At 38.7% G+C, this 25,214-nt stretch overlaps 1 protein-coding gene across 1 annotated transcript in view; it reads left to right on the top strand.

The window, feature by feature from the left end:
* COL24A1 (collagen type XXIV alpha 1 chain) overlaps positions 1-25,214 on the top strand; it is a 353,333-nt gene that overhangs the window by 306,945 nt on the left and 21,174 nt on the right. The window contains 6 exon segments of the mRNA XM_078155798.1: positions 886-993; positions 3,051-3,158; positions 3,251-3,304; positions 4,761-4,823; positions 9,002-9,055; positions 16,311-16,346. Coding sequence (XP_078011924.1) covers positions 886-993; positions 3,051-3,158; positions 3,251-3,304; positions 4,761-4,823; positions 9,002-9,055; positions 16,311-16,346 — 423 coding nt within the window.

Here is a 25,214-nt window from a genome sequence, read left to right as displayed (position 1 = left end):
CTTGGTTTTAAAAGATTGCCTGGGGCACATTGACAGTTTGGGTGATTTGCTCAAGATCACACTGCCAATTTATGCCTAAGGCAGGATTTGAACTCAGGTCTTCTAAGACCAACCTTTTATCCATTATGTCTCCCAGGGACCTGAGATTTCAAGAACTTAAATTCAGCCATAGTATGTATCTACAATGCTTTTGCCCCATATATTCCTGGAAAGATCAATTTACCTTTTAAGATCTGGGAGATTTAAGTCATTGTTTAGAATGATGACACCCTGGGAATCTGCATTTTTTTAAGTGGCTCACAGTCCAAGAAGGATGTGTTCACTTTGCCATCAAAAGCAGGATATGTGTGAGCTACATAGAGCTCTACATAGAGCTAAATTCCTTTTCTAGCAAATCCTTTTCTGATCTTTTCAGAATCTCTCTAAATAGATTTCCTTATATTGTCTAGTTTTGTAAAATTATGTCTCAGTATAGAATAAAAGTGGCTTTTATGAAATAAATCATATTGAACAGGATAAAAAGTTGATCTTGTCCTTTCCACTGTCTCAAGCAGCATAATATCCCAGAAAAGCTAAGATTTAACTGTCAATCCTTGTACATACCACTGGTCTAATAGTCCAGAGATCAAAGCTCTTACCCTAGCTATGATTGTAAGCAACCTCTCTGTATCTCAATTTCCTTGTTTGTAAGATGAAGGGGCTAGACTGTTTCCTCCAACTTTTAACACTCTGTGATTTATTATTTCTCAGGATAAAATATCTAGGTAACACTTTGAGGGGTAGTATTTTAGGGAATAAGATCTTCTGCATTTGCTGAAGCTAGAAGACCAGGTCATCTCTAATAGAGATTTTCATAGTTTCCATTATTTACTATTTTCTGTTTAGGGCATCAAAGGCAACACTGGAAGAATAGGAATAACTGGGGCTCCAGGAGCTCGAGGAACGAAAGGCTCGTCAGGCATGCCAGGAGCCCCAGGAGCACCAGGACCAAAGGTAACTTAGGGGTCTGGTTCTATTGAAAGAACAGAGTTGATTATTATTAAAAGTTACATGAAAAGGTGGTAAAATGTCAAACTCTTAATAAAATTAATGCAACAATAAAAATAATAGATGAATCCCTTAGCATACATATCCAGCCCCCAACTTCTGATCAAAGGGGATCTACTAATACTCCTTTGAAGCATTTTAGTGGAGCAATCCATTAACTGAAGGTCTGAAAGTATTTTCCCACATTTCCTAACAATCAGAGTCTATCTGGAAGTGGAAAACCTAGGGAGGTAGTAATAGGCTCCCCCTCACCAGATGGAGGTCTGTATGAATCAGTTGTATCTCTTTATCGGATGCTATAGAGTGGGTACATTTTGATTAGACAGTCTTTGAGATCCATTCCAACTCTGATTCTCTGTGACTGTGTTCTAAAATTTCTGGGTTTGTTTTTTTTTTTAATTCTTATAATTCCCTTTCCTCCTTGCTATTTGCTTCTTTCACAAAGATAGGGAAAACCCTATTTTCAGACCGCTACTATTGCTCCCATCTGCTTCCTGAAGAATGTCTCCTTGGGGACAGATGTGGTTCTTTAAAGGCTGAACCTAAGAAGGAACAAATGAACAAAGTAAGAAGGGAAGCAGCATGCATAATATCCTGGAGTTAAGGTTACAATCTCCTCTTCAATTAGTACGTACATCCAAGTGGAATGTATAGTTCACTAACAGTGGGCTCTTCTATGAGTAATCAGCCCAGGCTACAACTAGCCCCAGAAAAGGAGGTTTCTGCCCCATATCTGGAGCTACTTCATGAAAGTATATAGAGTGTCTTAATATAATGTTAACTCTGCCTGCACTCCTCTACCAAGCCTTCTGAACCATATGGGTAAAGAGGAAATGATGACAACACCCCCTTGTTTCCACTTCAAGCCCCCTCCTAAGACTTTCACTCCCAAACTTCCAATTCCACTGAAACTCAGGGCAGTTGGGGAAGCTGGAGAAAAGAAGCTCCCTATAGCATGTGTGAGAATTTTCTTACAGGCTCCTTTTCAGCACAGACCACCAGCAACAGTTGATCTCAGTCAGGTCCTAACACTATGTCTCTCCATTGTAGACAAAGCAGAATTTGCCTCATGGCTTTGAGAGATCTTGACTCAGCCCAACCATCATCTTCATTTTGACTACTCTTACCAGAACTCCAACTTCTAAAACGTCTCACTCATATTGAGAGCGTTTAGGCTTTTGTAAATTTGTTCAAAGGATAAGAATATCAGCAAAGTGAAGGGAACAAAGAATATAGAAACAATTTGTGGCAGAGAAGCTTTGGGAAACGTTATTCCATCACTGTGCTATTGTCTCCAATGTACAAAGCTATGTCTATGGAATGGTAAATTAGAAAACTACCCCAGGCCCATTTTTGGAGTAGGGAGAGAAAAGAGTTTGCTGATTTGTAGGACTAGACAATCAGAGCTTTTGAGGGATTCTGGGAGCCTCCCAGGGACCCAAGAAGACAATTGGGAAGAGATCAAAGCAATGTCAATACTATAGCATTATGTGGTATAGTTATCTCTGTGTCTTATCTAGCTAATAGAATGTGAGGTCCCATAGAGGAGGAACCATGTAATCTCAATATTGTACATTCCTCAACACCTAATAGTTCTCTGCACAATAGCAGGCTCTTAATGGATGTTTGTCAAATGAATTACAGAATGAATCAATGAATAAATGAATAGAATTGGGACAAGTGTGCTACAACCTCTACACAAACACTTCTATTTAGGCAAGCAGACCCCTCTGTCACACCCACATTCACACTATCTAATCATCTCTTCCAACCACTCTTCTTTTGCCTCCACCTATATTTGGGGAAAAAAGAAAAAAAAATCCTGGAGAAGATCACACACACACACACACACACACACACACACACACACACACACACACATGCAATGATTGGATCTGTCTAAGTAGAGTTCCTTGGCTACCCAGGTTCATTTGAGAACCAGTCTGGTAATGGATTCTAACATTCTGCTTCAGAGATAATGAGAGCTCTCTGTTTGTCCACAGGGCGAGCAAGGGTTACCAGGTCATCCTGGGAAGCCAGGTAAAAGAGGTCACCCAGGAATGCAAGGCGATCAAGGACCACATGGAGATCATGGGATGAAAGGGCAGTCTGTATGTGCCAGCAAGGAAGCATGCCACATATACATTCTAACAAGCAGGTCATCAGCGTGGAATAATCACCATCCTCTCTATTCATATTGCAGGGGGACCATGGTGACCAAGGTTGGATGGGTTTCCAAGGATTCCCAGGTCCAAAAGTAGGTTTACATATTTTCTACTAGTTTTTATTTATCTGGAGAAAAGATACTCAAATATCAGCATCTATTCCAATTTTAGTAATATTTGATTTATTCATATATTTATACGTATATGTTCATGCATGTTTATACATATATGTATATTGGTACTATGACAAAATCCAAGATGATGCCTAGGGCATCTAAGTAGTGCACTATAACGAACTGCACTTAGAGCTAGGAAGACCCAAGTTCAAACCCAAATTCAGATACTTACTAGCTGTGTGATCCTGGACAAGTAATTTAACTCTTCAGAGCTTTAATTGCAAAATAGGCATAAAGATAACATTGCACTACCAACCACACAGGATTGTTTTGATGACAATAATAAACAAATGTGAGTTATCACTGTCATAAAGGAGATGCCATCTGAATTGGTGGAAGAAGCATCAATGCCAAGGAAATCAAGGATCCTTCAAGTACTGAAGCATATGCATTACACATGCATATCTACATATATGATACAGATGTGGTGCCATTTTTAGAGGGTACATAGTTGTTAGAAATAGGCTTGACACCAATAATTTAGTATCAAGAAAATTTATTATAAAGAAAGTCCAGAGGATTTAGACGTTTCTGGCCAGAAGTGGGCTCCACCCCTGGGTGGGCCCTGTGTGCAAGGGCAAGTATGCTTTTATGCAGTTGAATTCAGCGCGAAACCTCCCAGGCCAGGATTGGTTCATCCCTTCCCAGGCCACACCCCTCCTAACATGTTTCCCCTTGACATGCTCAAGTATGTTCCCCCTCCCCTGGTCATACATCCCATGACTTGTTAATGAGGCTCCAATTTTATTCGGAGTGTGTCAGATAATAGTAATGAAGCTCATTAAGCAGGCGCACTAGCACTTTTCAGGTGTCCTCAGGTTGACCCCAACTGGTCTGAGCTGGCTTGACCCTTATCTTGATTTTGGGGTCTTCTTGGAACAATCCACTTACTTCCTATTGGTCAAGCCCAGCCCACCTACAGTGTACCACTTCCTGGGACCTTTGTTCTTTAAATCTCTGCATTATTCTCTTTCTCTGTGGAAATTTAACCTTTACCTGACTCTCACATAGTCAAGAAGCATTTATGTAGTAGCCACTTTATGCCAGGCACTGTGCATAGGTGTATCTTTTCAAAAATTCTTCACATTTCATAATCTCCAAAATTTAGTCTAAGGGTTTCATCAGACATTATTTAAACCCTTTTTAAAGCATATTTTGAAGCATATTTAAAGCATAATGGCCATGTGTTTTATTAAAATGATTTTTGTTTTTCAGTGCTTCTCAATGAGCCTCATAGTAATTACTTAGTTTTCTATTCCCTCACATTCCATTTTTGGAGAATTAGTTCTTCATAGATTAATGTGAATCTCTTTCATTTGTTAAATGTTCACATACAGATAAGACTGTTTTCTGTTTTTAAATGTATTTCTAGGGGCCTGAAGGAGATATTGGCGTGGTTGGAATCCTAGGCCCTAAGGGTCCTGTTGGCCAAATAGTAAGTGTAAAATTAAATTCTACTTAATTGGAAAAAAACCATTTGGGGGTTTTCCTTTGCTATAGATTCCATGTTATTAATAATAAAGCTCATTTTGCAACACTAAAATACAGGATTTAGCAAACTGATTCTTTTTTTAGCTTCTTTTTTATACTTGAATACTTAATTTTTAAGAAAAAATAATGATAGGTTCTGTCACTCCTCTGGATATACACTGATGACTTGTTTTTGTTATATATGAAGAGTTATAGGAAGTTCATACTTTTCAAAGGCAGCTAGATGGGTCAGTGAATAGAAGCACTGGACTTGGAATCAGGAAGACTCATCTTTGTGAGTTCAAATCTAGCCTCAGACACTTACTAGCTGTGGGACCTTGGGCAAGTCATTTAACCCTGTTTGCCTTAGTTTCCTCATCTGTAAAATGAGCTGGAGAAGGAAATGGCAAACCAGTCCAGTATCTCTGCCAAGATAACCCCAAATGGGGTCACAAAGAGTCAGACACAATTAAACAGTACTTTTCAAAACTACAGTCACTTCTTTTTATCCCAAGCTGGACCATCTACAAGTAGGTTTGTCTAGAGCAAATTTTGTCTTCAAGTCCTTGTTCATGTTACCAATTCCACTAATTGTACTCTGCTAACGTTGTTATCTCTATTCTTGCTAAACTCCTGGAAACCAGCAGGAGCCAAAAGGACTTTTAAAATATAAATGCTTAAATATTTTATAGAAAGTGATAACCAAGAAGTTTCAAAAGACAATTTAGAGTTGAAAAGACAGAGAGGGCTTTCATCATTTCATCAAATTTTAGGGCTAGAATGGACCTTAGAGATAATGTAGTTGGAGCCTTTCATTTGACAGGTAAAGAAACTGAGGCAGGAGAGGTTAACCAGTTTGCCCAACATCACACAGCTATTTATCAGCCAATCCATTTCTCCATTATTTATTAAGTGCCTTCTGTGTTCTAGACATTGAACTAGGCACCAGGGACATGAAGGTAAAACAGTCTCTGTCCTCAAGGAGTTTCCATTTTAACAGAGGAAACAATTACATATACAGGTAGATAAAAAACAAATACTAGGTAGATACAGGGAGTGAAAGGCACCTTGAGGAGCAGGAAAGACCTCATGCAGAAGGGGGTGATTGAAGTGAGTCTGAAAAGACAAGAGGGGACTCTAAGGGGCAGGACTAAAGAGAGTGAGGCCTCTAGGTGTGAGACAATCAGTACAAAGGGACATGGAGGAGAAATGGATTGTTCATGTATAGAACTGCAAGTTATGCAGGTTGCCTGGATCATACACTTGTTGACTTGCTCGTGAATTGGATTTAAGTGAGGCAGAGCCACAAAAAGTTGTCAGCCTCACTCTCTCCTCCAGGGTGTTGAAATCCAGTGGTAAGACAAAAGTCAAGGTGACTAGTGATGGCTCAGGATGTAGTGGGTGATTCTAATGGATGATGAGAGTTTAGAAGGCTCAACATTGGTGGAGAGCCTGTGTGTTGTATCAATACCCCCTCAGGAGTTCTAGAGAAAGACCCCTACCATGTTGGGGGAGAGGGTTTGGAGGGGAGTAATGTGTAAGAAGGTTTAAAAAATAGTATAGGGCCGGGTTGTCACGAGCTTTAAATGACAAGCAAAGAATTCATACCTGGTCCTTGATAAGGATACTTGGGAATCACTGGGCATTTTTTGAGTAGAGGATGACATGGTTGGACTACACTTCAAGAAAATTACGTTGGAGACTGTGGAAGTTGGATTGGGATGGGGAGAAGCTTGATAGAGGGATGCCAGTTAAGAGGTTCTTGAAATAGTTTGTGCGAGGGGTGATGAGGCCCTGAACTAGGGTGGTGGTTGTGTGAATGGACAGATGACTCTTTAGGGGTTGTTGTAGAGACAGAAACAACAAAAAATTTGGCAACAGATGGAATATGTGGGATGATGACCATAATAGCTAGCATTTATATAGCACCTACTATGTGCACTGCGCTAAGCACTTTACAAATATTATCTCATTTGATATTCACAACACCTGAGAGGGAGGTGCTATGATGTCCATTTTACAGATGAGGAAATGGAAGCAGATGGAGGTTGAGATATTTGCCACCCAGTTAGTGTGGCTGAGGCTGGATTTGAACGTGGGTCTTGCTGACTTCAGGCCCAGCAATCTATCTATTGTACCACCTGGTTGAGTGAGTGAGCAATGAAGGGTGCCTGGAAGGATCATAGTGCCCTTGAGTATAATTTCTTGTTGTTGTTCAGTCATGTCTAACTCTTTGTGACCCCATTTGTGCTTTCTTGGCAAAGATACTGGAGTGATTTGCCATTTCCTTCTCCAGCTCTTTTTATAGAGGTGAATACTGAGGCAAAAGGGTTTGGGTAACTTGCCCACAGTCACACAGTGAGTAAATGTCTGAGGCTGTATTTGAACTCAGGTTTTCCTGACTCCAGGCCCACCACTCTATCCACTGTGTCACCTAGCTGCCCTTTTAACAATAATAGGAAAGTACAGAGAAGAGGGGGAGGTCAGTGAATTCTCTCTTGGACCTACTGATTCTGAGATGCCATCCAGTTTGAAATGTCTAAATTTACTCTGTGGGACTGGAGCTCGTGAGACAGACTAGGGCTGGATATGGCAGTCCGTTGCATAGAGATAATAATTGAATCTATGGGAGCTGTTGAAGTCACTAAATTAAAGATTGTAGAGAGAAAAAAAGGCCCAGGACAGAAATGTGGGGTTCACCTGCTGTTATTGAGTAAGATCGAAAGTGCGAATCCAGCAAAGCCTGAGAAGCAGTAGTCAAATGAGCAAGAAGAAAACCTAGTGTTCACATATGTTCCATTTTCTTTCTGTTAGGATGGATAGTCTAGAGTTAATGGATAACCAAATGAATAATAAAGTTCATTTTAAGATCCTGCATGTGTAATCAGTGGATTACTTGATACGCTGTCAAACAACTGGGGATGATATGCTTCAGACTTTGAAGTCTGGCCTCAGGAAGTTGTTTGGCATTTTATAAATTCATAGATATCAGATATACTTGCAGCCATATAAAAATATATCCCAAAGTAACCTTGTAAGCTCAAAAGTTTGTTGCAAAAAAAACTGACTTGCTAATTCTTGAGAATAATAACAATAATACTACATGGATTCGTGATGTCAGTAAGAGACAATTAAGAGAACAGACAGTGTGAACAAGAACTTGAAAGCAGTGTTTGCCCCAGATAAGCCTATCTCATTCAGAAGGAATTTATATTCTGGAAGTATAAAACTCCTGTTTCCATTGTTATTTATTGCTTTGACCTTCACTAACCAAAACTTCCAATGCCTCAACACATCATAAGAGAGTTTTATTCATTGCTTTGTTCATCTTTCTCCATAATCATAACGCATTACTTTGCTCTGTTCTTTGTCTAATAGCATTCCTAGGTCATATCTTAAATATAGCATCAGTATGATTGCTGATGTATGAAAGCACTTCACACTGATTGAGCCAAGATTTAACAGATATGGCGTTCTGTAGGTGGGGGAGCAATATAGTAACAAATAGGATATGTTAAGCCACTGGTAATTCACAAAATATAAACTGTTGTGATTTCTACTTGAGAAAACAATGGAAAAATGGATGGTCCTGAAACCAAAGGAACTGGGTTTGAATCCCAAATCTACTATTTATTGTCTGTGTGACCCTGATCAAGACACTTAGTTTCTATGGGTCTCAGTTTCCTCATCTGTAAAATGAATGGTTTGGATTGCAGTAGTAGTTGCTGTCCTTTCATGCTGTAACTTGATTCTAACAGTGATGTCATTTTTGGTCCTCTTTGAGAACAAAGGACAACGACCCACCAACCACCCAACTTGAAGAAGACCAAAATGACATCACTATGTCAGGGACTCCTGTGGCCGATCAACATGAGCTCTGAAGGTTCTCCCACAGGTTGAGCATAGGTTTGGACTAGGTCACCTCTAAAGTTGCTTCTAGCTCTGAATCTATGACCCTTTGATCTTAATGTGCGCTGCTACCATAATATTCCTCACTATTGCGATCGTTAATGCCACCAAGGTTATGGGGGATGTATTTCATCATTACACAAGAGATAAATTCTCAAGGATTGTCATGGGATTTCTGTCATTCATACATGACAATCTGATTTAAAACTGATCTCTTTCATTTTGCTCCTTCAGGGAAACACTGGCCCCCTTGGAAGAGAAGGTGTAATAGGTCCAGCCGGCAAAATTGTAAGTTTGTCTCATCCAATATCCTACTTGTTTTACTGTATCAGACTTTATCAGAATCAGTCTAATAGACTCATCTTATATAGGGATATATAATATATATAGGTATATATATATATATATATATATATATATATATAATATATATAGGTATATATGTATGTATAGGCATATATATATATACACACACACATATGTATATGTGTGTATATGTATATGTATATGTGTGTGGAATTTGTGACAATCATAGCAAAAGAAGTTGGCTTTTCTTCCTCCAGACTGGCTGCTGACAACAGATGGAGATGCAGTAAATAGATATAAATAGAGAGGTCAGCAGCCTACTCTCCAAGCAAGCCCCTTGCCCTCCTTCTGATTCATTTTGCTCTTTCTAAATCTGGGTGGAAAGAAGGGTTTCTCCCCGTATTAAGAACACTCCTGTCCCTCAAAGCCAAGTATAGAACGGTGAGAACCTTCCAATGTAAGGTGGAAGAAACAGCATAGAACTGGTCAAAAGTAAGCTAGAAGACAATAACACAGGCCTAGAGAGTCTGCCTGACAAGGATTACTCTGATTCTTCATGTCACGGGTTTGGGTTATTTTTTTTTAAATTCAAGGGCAACAGGAGGACAGTGTAATTGAAAGAACATTGGACTGACAGAAGACCAATGTTAGAGACCAGTTCTACTAATTACTATTCCTGTGACCACAGGCATGTCCCTTAATCTCTCTGAGCCTGTTTCCTCATCTGTAAAATGAGGAAAATAACATTTGCCTTGTCTGATTTACCAGTTTGCTATGAGGAAAGTGTTTTTTAATGGTAAAGTATTTTACAAATTTGAACTATTATTACTTCTCTGGCATAAGCCAAGACACAGACAGAGAGACAGAGAGAGGGAGGAAGGGACAGAGTAGAAAGGGGGAGAGAAAGAGAGAGAAGAGAGAAAGCAGAGAGAGGGAAGAGAGAAAGAGGGAGAGAGAGAGAAAAGAGAGAGAGAGAGAGAGAGAGAGAGAGAGAGAGAGAGAGAGAGAGAGAGAGAGAGAGAGAGAGAGATTTGTCAGCATAAATATGGGGGCAGGGGACAGCGAGGTGGCGTAATGGATAGAGCACTGGCCCTGGATTCAGGAGGACCTGAGTTCAAATCTGGCCTCAGACACATAACACTTACTAGCTGTGTGACCCTGAGCAAGTCACTTAACCCCATTGCCTAGCCAAAAAACAAACAAATAAATAGGTAAATATGGGGGCAGTTTGGAGTTTGTGAGGTCAAGTTCATCTTTTCCAATTTTATTTTATTTTTACCATTCTATTTGGACATTGTGAACCTCTGCTCTTGGGGTACTTTGGATGTAATGTTATACTTGACATGTTTCTTTAAAAATAGACAAGGGTCAGAGCAGCTAGGTGGTGCAGTGGATAGAGCACTGGCCCTGAAGTTAGGAGGATCTGGGTTCAAATCCAGCCTCAGACCAAACACTTGACACTTACTAGCTGTGTGACCCTGGGAAAGTCACTTAACCCAAATGCCTAAAAAAAAATAGAGAAGGGTCCTCAACAAATATGGTAGACTTCTCCACTGTGCTCTTCTCTTGCTTCAGCCCATATTGGCAGAGAATAGTTTTTCTGTATGAGATGAACCTTTCCTTCAGTATCCCTTGTATTGCACATTATAGAATCTGACCATACCAGGATAATGGTATGTTCTTTGACATGGGGCCAGCCCAGATGTCCCACTTGGAATTCAAACTCAGCATGTACTAAGCTAAACTCAGCTTCTCCCCAAAGCTGCTTCCCAGCCTCCATTTCTGTTAATGGCACCACTAGTCATCCAGACTTATAAACTTTGTGTCTTCCAAATGTATCACCAGAAATGTGTGCTATACAAGGGGTCTAGTCACTACCCATACTATGTAAGACTCACACCTTTCACACTAGGTGGTACAGTGGATAACATACTGAGCCTGAAGTCAAGAAGACTTGAGCTCAAATCCAGCCTCAAATACTCCATAGCCATGTGACCCTGGGCAAGTCATTTAAACTGTTTGCCTCAGGTTCCTCATCTGTAAAATGGGGGTGATAATAGCACCTACATCCAGGGTTGTTATGGGGATCAAATGAGATAATATTTGTAAAGCACAATGCCTGCTACATGGTAGTTGCTTAATAAATGTTTGTTCCCTTTCCTATATAAGCATATGAAACACCCTATTTCTCTCTGGGTTTGGTCTGATTACTCCAACCTGCTCTGATACTAACATGTCTAAGTTACCAGTAATGGACTACCACCAATCAGTCATTAAACATTTGTTAAATGCCTGCTGTGTGCCAGGTACTTCTCTAAGTATTGGGTGTTCAAAAAGAGGCAAAAGACAGTCCCTGCAAAATGGAGAGCCAACAGGCAAACAAATATATACAAAGCAAGCTATATACAGGATAAATATTCAAAGTCTCTCAGGGTCCTAGGGGTTACTTTGTTGAAAAAAAAAACATAATTTCCTTACTCATCACACTAGCTCCTGAGTCCCAATCCAATGAGTTTACAATCTATACAACCAGTCAGTCACAAGGTAACTTATCTATATCATACATGAAATTTATGCAACCAGTCATTCACAATAGGGAAATTTTAGACCTTGAACATAGCCATCTATTAAATAATCAGGCAAATGAATAAATAGTAAAATACATTACAATACATATATAAATGCAGATCACACTCTCCCATCAATGCATTCAAAATCTATGGTGAAGCGTGGAAAACTAGGTGATACAATGGATAGGGCTCCAGGTTTGGAGTCAGGAAGACCCAAGTACAAATCTACCCTCAGACACTTACTAGCTATATGACCCTGGACAAGTTGCTTAACTTCTGTTTGCCTCGATATCCTAATCTGTAAAATGAGCTGGATAAGAAAATGGCAAATCATTCCAGTATCTTTGCCAAGAAAACCCAGTAGAGTCAGACACTACTCAAATGATTCAATGACAACAATGAATGTAGCAGCTCTCTTTAAGTTAAATAACTGCAAGGCTCACCAAACTAGCTATTTCTGGGCTGTACAGATCAGCCCATTCATCTACCCTGTCCAACCCGCTGTCCAATCAGAACAAAGATCACAATTCATCTGGATGCTAAAGCAGTTGCAAAGTCTCCTCTGCTTTTCCTTCTCTGGCCAGAGGTGGCAGCAGAGAACAACTTCTCCATTATGTGGGGCTGAAGTGTGATGGAGCTTGCCTAATTAAGTCCATTCTTTCTCTGACCAAATCAGGAATCACTCAGCTGCACCTATCAGCTCAATGTCCAGACTCTAAGAGCAGTGGTTCAGCTCTTCTGCTGTGTCTTCATCTCTTGATGCTACTGGGTCTTCAGTGGCTTAAATGACACCCTCCTGATTCTCAGTCACTCACCCTTTCCTTTACAAAAAAAAAAAAAAAATCACAGCTCCCGAAATTTCCCCAATAAAGATGACAGACTTTTTGGTTCTTCCTCAGTCTTCAAATATTTACAATTTTCTTTTTCTTAGTCTTTTCCACTTGAGCCATAAAACAGATGCAAATCAGCATCCTGCTTATAGCTTTGGTCCTCCATCTCTTCAGGGCCCTAGACATTGTTTCTTTGTACTTACATTTCTCTAGTTTTTAAGAAATAAAAGATCTATCCTTGCCTCTTTTTAATATGAAATTATTTCCATACAAGTGAGGCATCACTCTACATTGCTGACAAAGAGATCCAAGTCTTCAAATCTATGCCACAGATCATTCTTTCCCCAAAATTGTCCAAAACTGATCTGAAATCTGTTCCTTCAGATACTCATTTTATCAGTGTATATCTTGATGTTATTTCCTACTCATATTATGAATCAAAATGTCCAGCTACAACAGCAGCAGTACCCTACATCTTTTGACAATCAACAGAGATCTCTTCCTTTACACAAAAACACTTTTTCTGTCCTTTTCAACATTAGCTATTCCCCATAAAAGGAAGAAAGTGAACTTACAAGAGGTTCAAAATCCAATCAAGCAGCCAGATCCAGTGAGTTAACCTCTGAATCCATGATGTCGTGAATTCTAGATCCTCAATGTCTTCTATAGTTATCGCCTTGTCTCCACTCAATTCTGCTTTTGTCATAGTTCAGGTTTTCAGCACTCTGACCTCAATCATTGTAATTGCATCCTAATGGGTAATTTCCTCCAGTCTCTACCCAACCCATCTCATCCTTTATTTTGTTGTTGCTCAAAGTAATATTCTGAATACCCCAGTCCTACATGTATACCCCTATTCTAAAGCCTGAAGTGGCTCCTCAAAAACTTCACAGTTTGATCATCAAACCATCCAAAATCTGACTCTAATTGACCTTTCTGGTCATATTTCACACTACTACTCATTTCTCATATTCAATATTCCAGCCAAATTGGACTGCTAGTAAGACCCTAATCTTGTCTCAATTGTGGGAATCCATTCAAGACATGCTGCTGGCAGGAAACAAATTCCCTTTATATCTCTACCTATTGAAATCATTCTCTTGCCCACCTCAAACACACACCAAAAAAGTGATCTCTCCCTACTTGGATGTCTCAAAAATGCTTTGTCAAGACCCCTCCTTTACATTCACAAAGACTCTGCCAAATCACCCTTATCTGTATGCCCAGCTTAACTGCCCTCCTCTACTAACTGGTAAACTCCTTGAAGTCAAAGCCTGTAAGTATTCATCTTTCCATCATAAGATGATCGATATAGAGCTGAATGGATATATTTGGTTTTAAACATATAGAATTTGAAGTAGCAGTGGGACACTCAAGTAGAAGTGATTAGTAGGTGGGAACAGAGTGAAAGAGTTTGGGAAAGGAAATAGGACTAGAGATATTACTTGAATAGTCACTAATATTAGATAAAACTGTGAGAACAGATCAGTGGTCTGAAGGAAAGAACATATAGGAAAATGTTCAAAAGGCTGAGAATTAACTTTGGAAACACCCAAAGTTAGAGAAAATTAGGAGGAAGTTGATTAAGCAAAGCAATCAGAAGGATTAGTTGTGGAAGTAGGAGAACCAAAATAGTGAAATATCACTAATTCCATGGGTACAGAGAGCTTCAAGTAAATGTGGGTATTCAGCAGTGTCATATACATCCAAGAGGGAAGGGGAGTAAGGAAGAATGAAAGGCCCTTAACAATATGGAGGTCACTGGTGACCTTGGAAGATCACTTGGGGTAGATTAATAGGGATGGAAGGCATATTGTAGGAGAATAAGGGGAAACCTGCTTGAGAAAATTTTCTGAGAAATAAAACAGCACTTTGAGGAAACAATATGGAAGGGTTCTTAACCTTTCTGGTGTTGCAGACTCCTCTGCCAGTCCGGTGAAGGCCATGGACTCCCTTCTCTGTCAGTCAACTAGCATTTTTTAAGAACCTACTATGTGCCAGGCATTGTATTAAGTGATAAGGATACAAAGAAAGGTAAAATTAGTCTTTGCTCTTAATGCAAACTCTGTACAAATAAGATATATAGAGAATAAATTGGAGATCATCAATACAGGGCAAGCACTAGCATTAAGGGGGATTGGAAAAGGTTTCTGGCAGAAGGTGGGACTTTAGCTGAGACTTGGAGGAAGCCAGGGAAGCCAGGGGGCAAAGGTAGAGCATTCCAGGCATGAGAGAGAGTAAGTGAAAATTCCCTGAGTCAGCAGACGGAGTATCTAGCGGAAGGAACAGCAAGGAGTAACTGTTTTGACTGAAGTAGGTAGATTAGCTGATTGTTGTGGTGTCTTAAAGCCCCAGCCTGAGTTATATGCAAAATTATAGAGAATAAAATAAACAGAATATAATGTCAGCTAGTATTTTTTTAACATATCAGAAGTAAAACTGGAATTTGTACAAACTAACAAAAAAAATGTCTGGCTATGGAAGAAAACTCATAAATAGTACAAATGGTCATGTTCCTGAAATTTTGTTCCCAACCGCACTGGATCAGAGTACGTCTCTGAAAATTTATAATGAATAAAACAAAATACACAGGAGTACAAAGGAAACCAATTACATTGAAATAGTTACCAAATAACTAAAACCAAATAGTTCATAACTAAGAACCTTGCAATAAAGTGATTTTTTTTTCCAGATTGGGAAGACCTGATTATTCTTGAAAGAAAAGTGAGGGGAACAAATAGATAAAAAATTAAGATGCTGATGAAGGATGACTCAATCCCTATGAGGAATTAGCATCTGGGAATAATTTGGAGATTTTTATTAAATGCATATAAATGAGAGTGAGGAAAGAAAAGGAACATTCTTTTGCTATTAGAGAGGTTATTCATTGTTTGAAAGGATCAAAAGGGAGCATCACACTGAAATAGATTTACAAGTAGAAAAACACGTGGTTATCAATGGACATCTCTCTAAACTTTTAGCATCCCCCCTTCTGAGTTTCAAAGTCTATGATGAAATACTTCATACTTTACAAGTTGATTGATCAAGATGAAGTGGGTGATTGTCCACACAGCATACTAATGACTAAAACATTGTTCTCCACAAAAAGATAAAATGTTAATCAGCCAAAGAAAGTGTATATGACACAGAAATGATGAACCAAGTAAAAGAGATCTGCTGGGATCTGCTTATGAGTAAATTACCTAAGGCTCCTCTTCTTTCTCATGAGGATGAAGTACCCAAAAAAATGCATAATGTAATTAGATCCCCTTTTAACAAATTTATATATATATATATATATATATATATATATATATAATATATATATATATATATATATAATATATATATATATATATATATATATATATATATATATATATATGGAGAGATGGAGAGAGAGAGAGAGAGAGAGAGGAGAGAGAGAGAGAGAGAGAGAGAGAGAGAGAGAGAGAGATATGTCAGGAGAAAGGGATTTCTACTTTCTTTTGAGCAATAATAAGAATTCCAGAGTTTGGGTTTTGGCTATCCAGGGCTATGGAAATAACTGTTTTGACTAGAGTGAATAAATTAACTGGTTATTTTGGTGTCTTAGAAATAGAGCCACAATCAAATATGGAATTAGAGATAGTAAGACTAACAGAACATCAATTAGTATTTTTAAATATATCAGAAAGAAGACTGGAATTTACACAAACTAATGAAAAAAATGTCTCGCTGTGGTAGAAAAGACATAAATAGTACAGATTGTCATGTTCTTGAAATTTCATTTGCAACCACAAGAACACGTAATAACTAACATACCAGGCAAATCCTCCTTTTCTTTCTCTCTTTCAGGGACCCAGAGGTGAAAAGGGCCATAGAGGTGAAATGGTAAGTTTAAAAAATATTGTTATTCATAATTGTATTTCAGTATCATTTTATCTTGAGTTGTTAGGAAGTATAGGAAATATTTAAGGGTAGCTGGGTGGCATAGTGCATAGAGTGCCAACCCTGGAGTCAGGAGGATCTGAGTTCAAATCTAGCCTCAAACACTTACTAGCAGTGTGACCTTGGGCAAGTCACTTAACTCTGCCTCAGTTTCCTCATCTGTAAAATGACTTGGAGGAGGAAATTGCAAACCACTCCAATATCTTTGTCAAGTAAACCCCAAAGGGGGTTACAGAGAGTTGGACATGACTAAAATGACTCAATAACAAAATGGGGAACATTTATTATATCAGTAAAAACATGCTGAATTTAACTAAACATGTAAAGATATGAGAAACAGTAGGGGATAGTAAATAGAGAGCTAACTTTAAGCCAGGAAGACCTGGATTCAAGTCCTGACTCTCTCCCTCCCTTCCTCTCTCCCTCTCTCCCTCCCTCTCTCTCTCCCTCTCTCCCTCTCCTCCTCTCTCTCTCTCTCTTCCCCCCTCTCTCTCCCTCTCTCCCTCCCTCCCTCTCTCTCTCCTTCCCCCCCTCCCTCTCTCTCTCCCTCTCTCTCTGTCTCTCTGTCCTCTCTCTGTCTCTCTCTCTCTCTCTCTCTCTCTCTCTCTCTCTCTCTCTCTCTCTCTCACACACACACACACACACACACACACACACACACATACACACACACTTGTATGTATTTGGGCAGATAAATATCTATAGATATAGACATAGATGTAGATGTAGATACAGAGATAGGTACAGATGTAGATGTTGATATACTGGCTGTTCATCCCCATTGGTTGAAGGAGTCTTCTCATTCTGGAGTTCTCATTCTGGAGTACCAATGAAAACACAGGGCCAGCTCCCTGTCCCTATAACAAGTTTTATATAACTTTAAGAATACCAAAGCCCACATGTGTATTGCATTTTATAGCTTACACACTATAGTTTAAACCTTCCCCACAAAAAGCTGAAGACATCCATTAACCTCTCTTAGCCTCATTTTCCTCAACTGAAAAAAAAAATTAAGGTATTGGATGAGATCGCAAAGTTTAATACTAACTCTGAATCCTATGATGTTAAATAGAAGTTAAAAGACTCATCCTACCCATTTTACAAGCAACAAAATTAAGGTTAGGAGAAGTTAGATATGTGGCACCTGGTCACACATCTGGTCTATAGGACTGACCCCCCCAACTCAAAACCAGTTTTCCTGCCCCCCCTTATTCTTTCTGCACCAATTCTCCAAAAAAACTCTGCAAAATTCCTTATTGCTCAACTGTGTAAAATGGAATAATTGTTTCATTAGATATCTCCAGAGAAGAAGGATGTTTCCCTTGCCCAGTAACAACCAAACAAGAACATGGCCCGTCTACCTCTATACTTTCTTCACTGGAGAGCAATGGGACAGAGGAAGGCATACATCATGTTCCCCCTTAGCACTGAGGTGAACAACCATCCAGGAAGCATGACTAGATAGATGAGAGCCAAGTCGGCCTGCCTACCCTGCAGTGGCTATTTCCTAAGTCTAGAATGCACTTCCTCCACTTTTTGGAATCCCATTTCTTTCAAGGCTCAGCTCAAGTGTTACATTCTACATGAATCCTTTCCTAGCTCTACCACATCCAGATACTAATGTCTTCCCCAAAAAAATTCCATTGAATTCACTTTGTGTATGCCTACTTTGTACACGTTGTCTCCCTCACAAGCTCTGAGAGGGCAGAAGCTGTTGTACTTTAATACTTGTGCTCCTGGAATAATACCTGGTGCATTAATAAATGCTTATTAATTGATTGATTGAAATGCTATCCATTTTCCTTGAGTAGTAGAGAATCATAGAATTTCACTATTGATAGAGACTTCAGTGATCATTAATCAATCAATCGACAAGCATTCATTAAGCTCATGCTTTATGCCGAAGCATTGTACTAGACTCTGACAATAAAAGTACAGAGAATAAAAGAGGTTTTAATTCCATAAATTACGAATAAAATGAAGAATGAAGAATAAAACAATCCCTACTCTCAAAGGAATTACATTCTAAACAGGGAAAACAATAATCAATCAGTCAGTCAACAAGTGTTTTTCAAGTGCTTAGTACTTTCCAGGTGTAGGCTGAGAATACAAAGTAAAAGTTAAAACAGTTTCTGTCCTCAAAGAACTTACCTTCTAATGGGGAGACAATCGGTATATGCAAAATAAATACAGAAGGGATGGAAGGTAGTCTGAGAGGGGAAGATATTAGCAGCTGGCTGACCAGAGGAGGCCTTCTGGAGAAGACAGCACTTGAGATGATACTTGAGAAAATCTATATGGTCATAAAGAATAAATATTAAGAAAACAAGTATGGATAAATGCGAGGGAGGGGGAGAGCACTAGCAGTTGGGGGGGGTGAGAAAAGTCTCCCTGTACAAAGTAGCACATGGGTGAATCTTAAAGGAAGAGATTCTTTGAGTCAGAGGTGGAGAGGACACATCCAGGCATATGGGACAGCCAGTTGCAAAGATACAGACAGTAGATGGTGCTGTGGGAAGCACCTAGAGAAGAGCAGTTTGGCTCATAGAATGGGGAAGAGGAGTGATAATGTATAATGCATCTGAGAAGATAGGTGGGAGCCAGGTTGCAATTTTTTTTAAACAATAAGCAGAGTAGAGGGATAGGAAGTCATTGAAGTATAGTGAGTAGAGGAGTAATGATCAATTCAACTAAGGACAAACACTTTAACAGCTATGTAGAGGTTAGACTGAAGTCAAGAGGGACTTGAGATAGGAAGGTCAAATAGGAGGCTGTTACTGTAGTCTGTCATCAGTGTCAAACTCAGAAAGAGAAGCCACTAAACCAGACACAAGGATCCCTGGGGGCTACATATTGACTTAGTTTTAAAATATAGTATTATCAATATGTTATTGTATTTTTTCTATTTTGTTAAACATTCCCCAATTATATTTAATCTGGCTCAGTCCACACAAGGAGTATTGGCTGGCCACACGTAGCCCTTGGCTGCATGTTTGATACCTCTGGTCTAGGCAATCGGGGTCTGAACTAAGGAGGAAGCTGTGTGAATAAAGAAAAACAGCTCAGATGTGACAGCTGTGGTGGGAGGAGAATGGCAAGATTGGAAAGACCAGATACGTAAGGCAACGGAGAGGGAGAGACAGAGGAAAATGCTGAGGTTCTGGTGGTGCCCCTATAATAAATAGACAAGTTTAGGAGAAAGATATGTTTTGGAGAAAAGATAGAGAGCTCTGGACCAGCTTTTGGACAAAAGGGTTTTAGACAAGTTGAGCTTGAGCTAGTCTGATAAATCCATTTTGAAATGTCCAATAGGCAGTTGGTGATACAAGACTCAAGTTCAAGGGAGAGGCTAGGGTTGGATGTGTAACTCCTTGAGTCATTTGCATAGAAACAAGAACCAATAATGTCACCGAAAGAGAGTCTAAGGATAGCTGAGAAGTCTCAAAATAGAACCTTCGGGAACACCTGCAGTTAAGGAATATGACATAGATGAAAAGCCAGCAAAAGAGATGGAAAAGATCAGACAGTCAGGAGAACCAGGCAGGAATAGTAGTATCACAAGAGTCCAGGAGAGATTATCCAGGAGGAAAAGATGGTTAAGAGTGTCAAATGAAGCAGAGGAGTGAAGAGGATGAAAGACTCAGAAAAGACCATCAGATTTGGCAATCAATGGTGACTGTGGAGAGAGCAATCTCAGCTGAGTAATGAGGTAGCAGAAGGTTTAAAAAGAAGTGAGAAAAAAGGAAGTGGAGGTACAAAATGTGGTTTTTTTCAAGGATTTGGGCTGATAAGAAAAGAAATGATGAATGATGTATGGTCTAAAGCTTTCTGTTTGTTTTTGTTTTGCTTTTTCAGATGGGGTAGACTTAGGTATGTTTGAAGAGTAAAGGAAAAAAAAACATAAGTAGGCAAAGGCTGAAGATTAGAGAAAAGGGTAGATGATAGAATTATAGATTTAGGGCTAGAAGGAGCTTAGAAGTCATTAAAGCCAACCATCTCATTTTACAAATGAGGAAACTATGAAACAGAGACATTAAGTAACTTGCCTGTGGTCACATAGCTAACAAGTGTCTGAGGCAGAATTTGAACCCAAGTCTTTGACTCCAAGTCCAGTTCTCTAAATCATGTACCTTCTCAATGACTGAGAGATGCAATCTGCTGGAGAAGACAGAAGAGAATAGAATCAGGTAGATATGGAAAAAAGCTGGTCTTGGCAAAGAGAAGGGTCTTTTCATATAAGGAGAATCTAGTTGAAATTGAATAACATAAATTTGTAGTGTACCCAGTCAATACATGTACGTTCCTTCCACCAACTTCTTTCAGTAACACAGGGGCAGAAATGGATAAGGCAGATAGCATAAATGATGTAGGACTAGGATTTGATAAAGGATGAACAGCTACAGAAAATGGGAATTGAGGATTTGAAAGATCACAACAGTGTTTGTAGAGTTGAATTGGTTAACTATAGGATGACTATTAGAAAAGGAGGAAAGTGAAGTCAGAGCAAGAATAATGGTTTGCGAAAGTATTGAGAAGTAAAGGGATTGTAGGTCTCAATGAAAGAAGGCAGTGACCCATATAGTCCAACCCATAATTGAAAAAAGATTGTCTCTATAACGTACTTGACAGGTGGTCATCTAACCCTTATTTGAAGACATAGATGGCATACATATATCAAATAAGGGAGGGCCTAGTACCTCTGAAGAAAACCCACTACACATTTGGACAACTAATTGCTAGGAAGTTCTTTTTTTTTTACATCAAGGCTAAATGATCCTCTTTCAGCTTCTCATTAACCTAAGTTCTTTTCCTGAAAACAAAAATAACACATTTTAAAAAAATATTCTGAACTTAATATACACCAAATAAAATGGACATTTCCATATGCATGGTAGGAAAGGAAAAAGAGTATAATAAATGAAATTTCAGATCTATCATATATAGGTTTTTTTTTCTTTTTAAGTATTTATTAAGTTCAATCTATAGCTTTCAATGCTGACCTATGTGTCTATGATTCTTTCTCACCTTCTGTGCATTTAAAAAGATTTCTCAATAACCCTCTTTTCTTTTTCTTTATTTTCTTTTTTGTTACATTCTTGCTAATCCTTTCTTCTCCTCTCATCCACTGCCATTGGGGAAAAAGAAAAAAAAAACAAAGCCCTTGCAACAAACATGCACAATTAGGCAAAAACAAATTGCTACATTGGCTGTCTCCAAAAATGTATGTTTTATTCTCTATCTTGAGTCTCTCACCTCTGTAGATAACATGCAGCAGCAGCAGCAGCAGCATCATTCCTCTTGATTATTGACCTCTTTGTCATTGAATTGATCCAATTTCTTAAGTCTTTCAAATTTTCTATCTTTATTTTGATGTTATTATATAAATTGTTCTCCTAGTTGTACTCATTTTACTTTATACAATTCACACAAGTCTTTCCAGGTTTCTCTGAAACCATTCCATTTTGTCATTTCTTATGGTGCAATAATATTTTATTAGAGTCAGCTAGGTGGTGCAGTAGAGCACTGTGCCTTGAATCAGGAAAACCTGAGTTAAAATTTAGCCTCAGATGCTTGATAGGTGTGTGACCCTGAGCAAATCATTTAATCTCTATCTGCCTCAATTTCCTCAACTGTAATATGGGAATCATAATACCTATGCCCAGGGTTATTGGGAGGATCAAATGAGATAAAGGACTTAGTACCTCCTGGCACATAGTAGGTTCTTAATAAATGCGTGTTTCCTTTCTTCCTTACACTCATATGCTATAATTTATGTAACCATTCTCCAAAAAAAATGGAAACCTTCTTAGTTTCTAGTTCTTCACTGTAACAAAAAGATCCACTATGTTTTTGTATATACGAGTCATCTTTCTCTTTATTTTTAAAATTTTTTGGGGGGGTGGCAAGGCAATTGGGGTTAAGTGACTTGCCCAGGGTCATACAGCTAGTGAGTATAATGTATCTGAGGTCAGATTTGAACTCAGGTTCTCCTGATTCCAGAGCCAGTGATCTATCCACTGCACCACCTAGCTGCCCCCTCTTGTTAATTTTATGTAACCAGAACTGTCCCTTTTATCTTACATGATACTCTATTCCTTATTGGGCAATATTAACTCTCTCACTATCCATAGATACAAAAAGCAATGTCTTCCTTTTTCCTTTAATGTATTTATGATGTCACTCTTTATGTTTAAGTCATGTATCTATTTGGAGCTATTCTTGGCATATAATAGAAGATCTATACCTACAGATCTTCTATCTTCTATCTAGCTAACTGTATAGGTATAGTTGCTCTCTACCTAATTTCTGCCAGACTACCCAGAAGTTTTTATCAGAGTGAGTCCTTACTCAGTAACTTGAGCCTTTGGGTTTACTGAGCACCATTTTGCTGTGTTCATTTTCCTTTGTATGTTGTATAGCTAACCTACTGCACCAATCCATCTTGAATTAATGACTTACAGTTCATTTCATAGGATAGTAACTGCTTAAAAGAACACTTTTTTATTCATTCATTCATAAGGAGATCAGTTGAAGGAACTGAGAGGTGTTTAGCCTGGAGAAGAGCTAACTAACAGGGGATGGATGGGACATGATAGCTTTCTGTAAGTATTTGAAGAGCTATCATGTAGAAAGGATTTGACTTCTTCTACTCAGTCCTAGAAGGCAGAACTGGGAATAATGGGTGGAAGTTGCAGGAAGTTTCATGTCAGGAAAAATTTCCAAGCAATGGAATTTTCCCAAAGTGGAATGGACTGCCTTGGGGAGTTGTGGCTTCCTACTTACTTGAAATCTTCATGCCAAGGCTAGATATCCATTAACTGAGCATGCTACGGACAGGATTCTTGTTCTTTTTTGAGGAAGATTAGATGGCCTCTCAAATCCCTTCCAACTCTAAGATTCTGAGAGAAGAATTTACTTTGTCAGTAGGTCTTACCTCAGAATTGAAAGAAGGTAAAAATATTACATGGTGATGGTTACTGGAGAAGAAAGGTCTCACGTTGGGGGAAGGAAATGTTAAAAGACAGAAATAGTAACTGAAAGACCGACTGAGAGGGACGTAAAGTTTGGGAAAGACAACAATGTGTTCTTAGGGTAAAATTTGTGGACAAAGACAGAAAGAGAAATGCGGCATCTGGTGTAGATTCAAAGAAAGAAATAGAAATGTTGTGGCTAAGTCATTTGTCCTGCCCACCAGAAAAGAGTATCCAAGTGTGAGAAAGTAGCCCTCTATGTATTTTCCACTAAGCTTCTACCATTTCTTCCAGGTTAGCTATGCCACATGTATAGTACCATCCTTCTTGTTAAAGTCTCTAGAGCCTACTCTTTTATTCCCTCGGAATTAAAATTACTGTATACAGTAACAGCAATATTGTTTTAAGAACAACTTTGAGTGAATGTCTGAGCATACCGTGACTATTATAAATATGCCAACTTGCAAAGGAAGAAATTATCTACATTCAAAGAACTGATAAATAGAAGTATGTATAGAATGATTTCACATATACATTTCTGTCTAATGGTAGCCATCTCTCTGGTGGGGGAAGGGAAGAAAAAAGGGGGGGAAGAAATTTACATGATCACTTCATTATATATTTAAAAGGAATAGCAAGTTGTACGTAATAGATTTACAGTTTCATGAGCAATCATCTTTTTTGTTATACTATATTATGGAAATGTTTGTTTCATTCCATAAATTAAAAATAAAATAAACACAATTTTTAAAAGCGTTGGAGGAAAATTATACCTTCTGCATTTTAAATTCTGTTCCAAATGTGGAGGTCAGAGGAGTCCTACCCTTTCTTAATCAACAGAAGGCCAACTTTAAATCCGAAAAAGTCCAAATCTACTCCAGATCGGTGCCTCCTCAATACATTCACATGGCCTGTTGCTGTTCTCATTATTAATGCCTCTTACTCTGATGAGAGATGGGAGTGTTGCATTATTATATCTCCTACTTCCAAATAGCTAGAAAGTAACAAGATATCAACAGGTGGCATAATAGATAAGAGTGCCTGGCCTGGAGTCAGGAAGCCCTGAGATCAAATCTAGCCCCAGTCCCTTCCTAGCTGTGTAACACTAAGTTACTTGACTGCTACTTGCCTCAGTTTCCTCATTTGTAAAATGGAATAATGATAGCATCTACTTCCCCAGGTTGTTGTGAGGATCAAATAAGATCATTGTAAAGCATCTGGTACATAATAAATGCTATGTAAATGTTAGCCTCTTAGTAGTGTCCAGGTATAGTTAGTACTGTGCTCAATTCTGACCACCATATTTGAAGAATGACAAGGCAAAGTATGTATGTAAAAGAGTAAAGAGGATGGTCTGTGACTTGGAAGTTATCTCATATGAGGCATATATAACTGATTCTTTAGCCTAGACAAAGGCATATGGAAGGCAGAAATGTGACCAACAAGTGAGTTATCAGCCAACTTAAAATGAGGAAGAACAGAGCAGTACAGCGATAGAAGAGAGAGCTTTTTGAGCAAATGAGTAATATGTCACTGGAAGAATTAAGGCAGAAACTAAAAAGTCACACTGTGCAGTTGGTCAGTCAACTAGCATTTATTAAGTACCTACTATGAGCTAAGCACTCATACAGTGCATGGAAGATTAGAATAGGTCACCTTTATAGTCTCATTCCCACTCAGAGATTCTTTTTCCATGGTAAAGAACAATCTTAATATTGTTAGTAAAGAATCCGAAATTAACTGGGGAAAAATCTGTACACAAAATTGAGAGGTGGAGGCCCAGGATACGATAACAATCTGATTAGATAATTGGAAAGAAGGCACTAAAGTATGATTTTCT

This window comes from Phascolarctos cinereus, unplaced genomic scaffold (assembly GCF_003287225.1).
Source record: "Phascolarctos cinereus isolate Bilbo 61053 unplaced genomic scaffold, phaCin_HiC Scaffold_5;HRSCAF=322, whole genome shotgun sequence".
In the NCBI taxonomy this organism is placed as follows: Eukaryota; Metazoa; Chordata; class Mammalia; order Diprotodontia; family Phascolarctidae; genus Phascolarctos; species Phascolarctos cinereus.
Note: the sequence above shows the minus strand (reverse complement) of the source record. Positions and strands in the feature narration are given on the sequence as shown.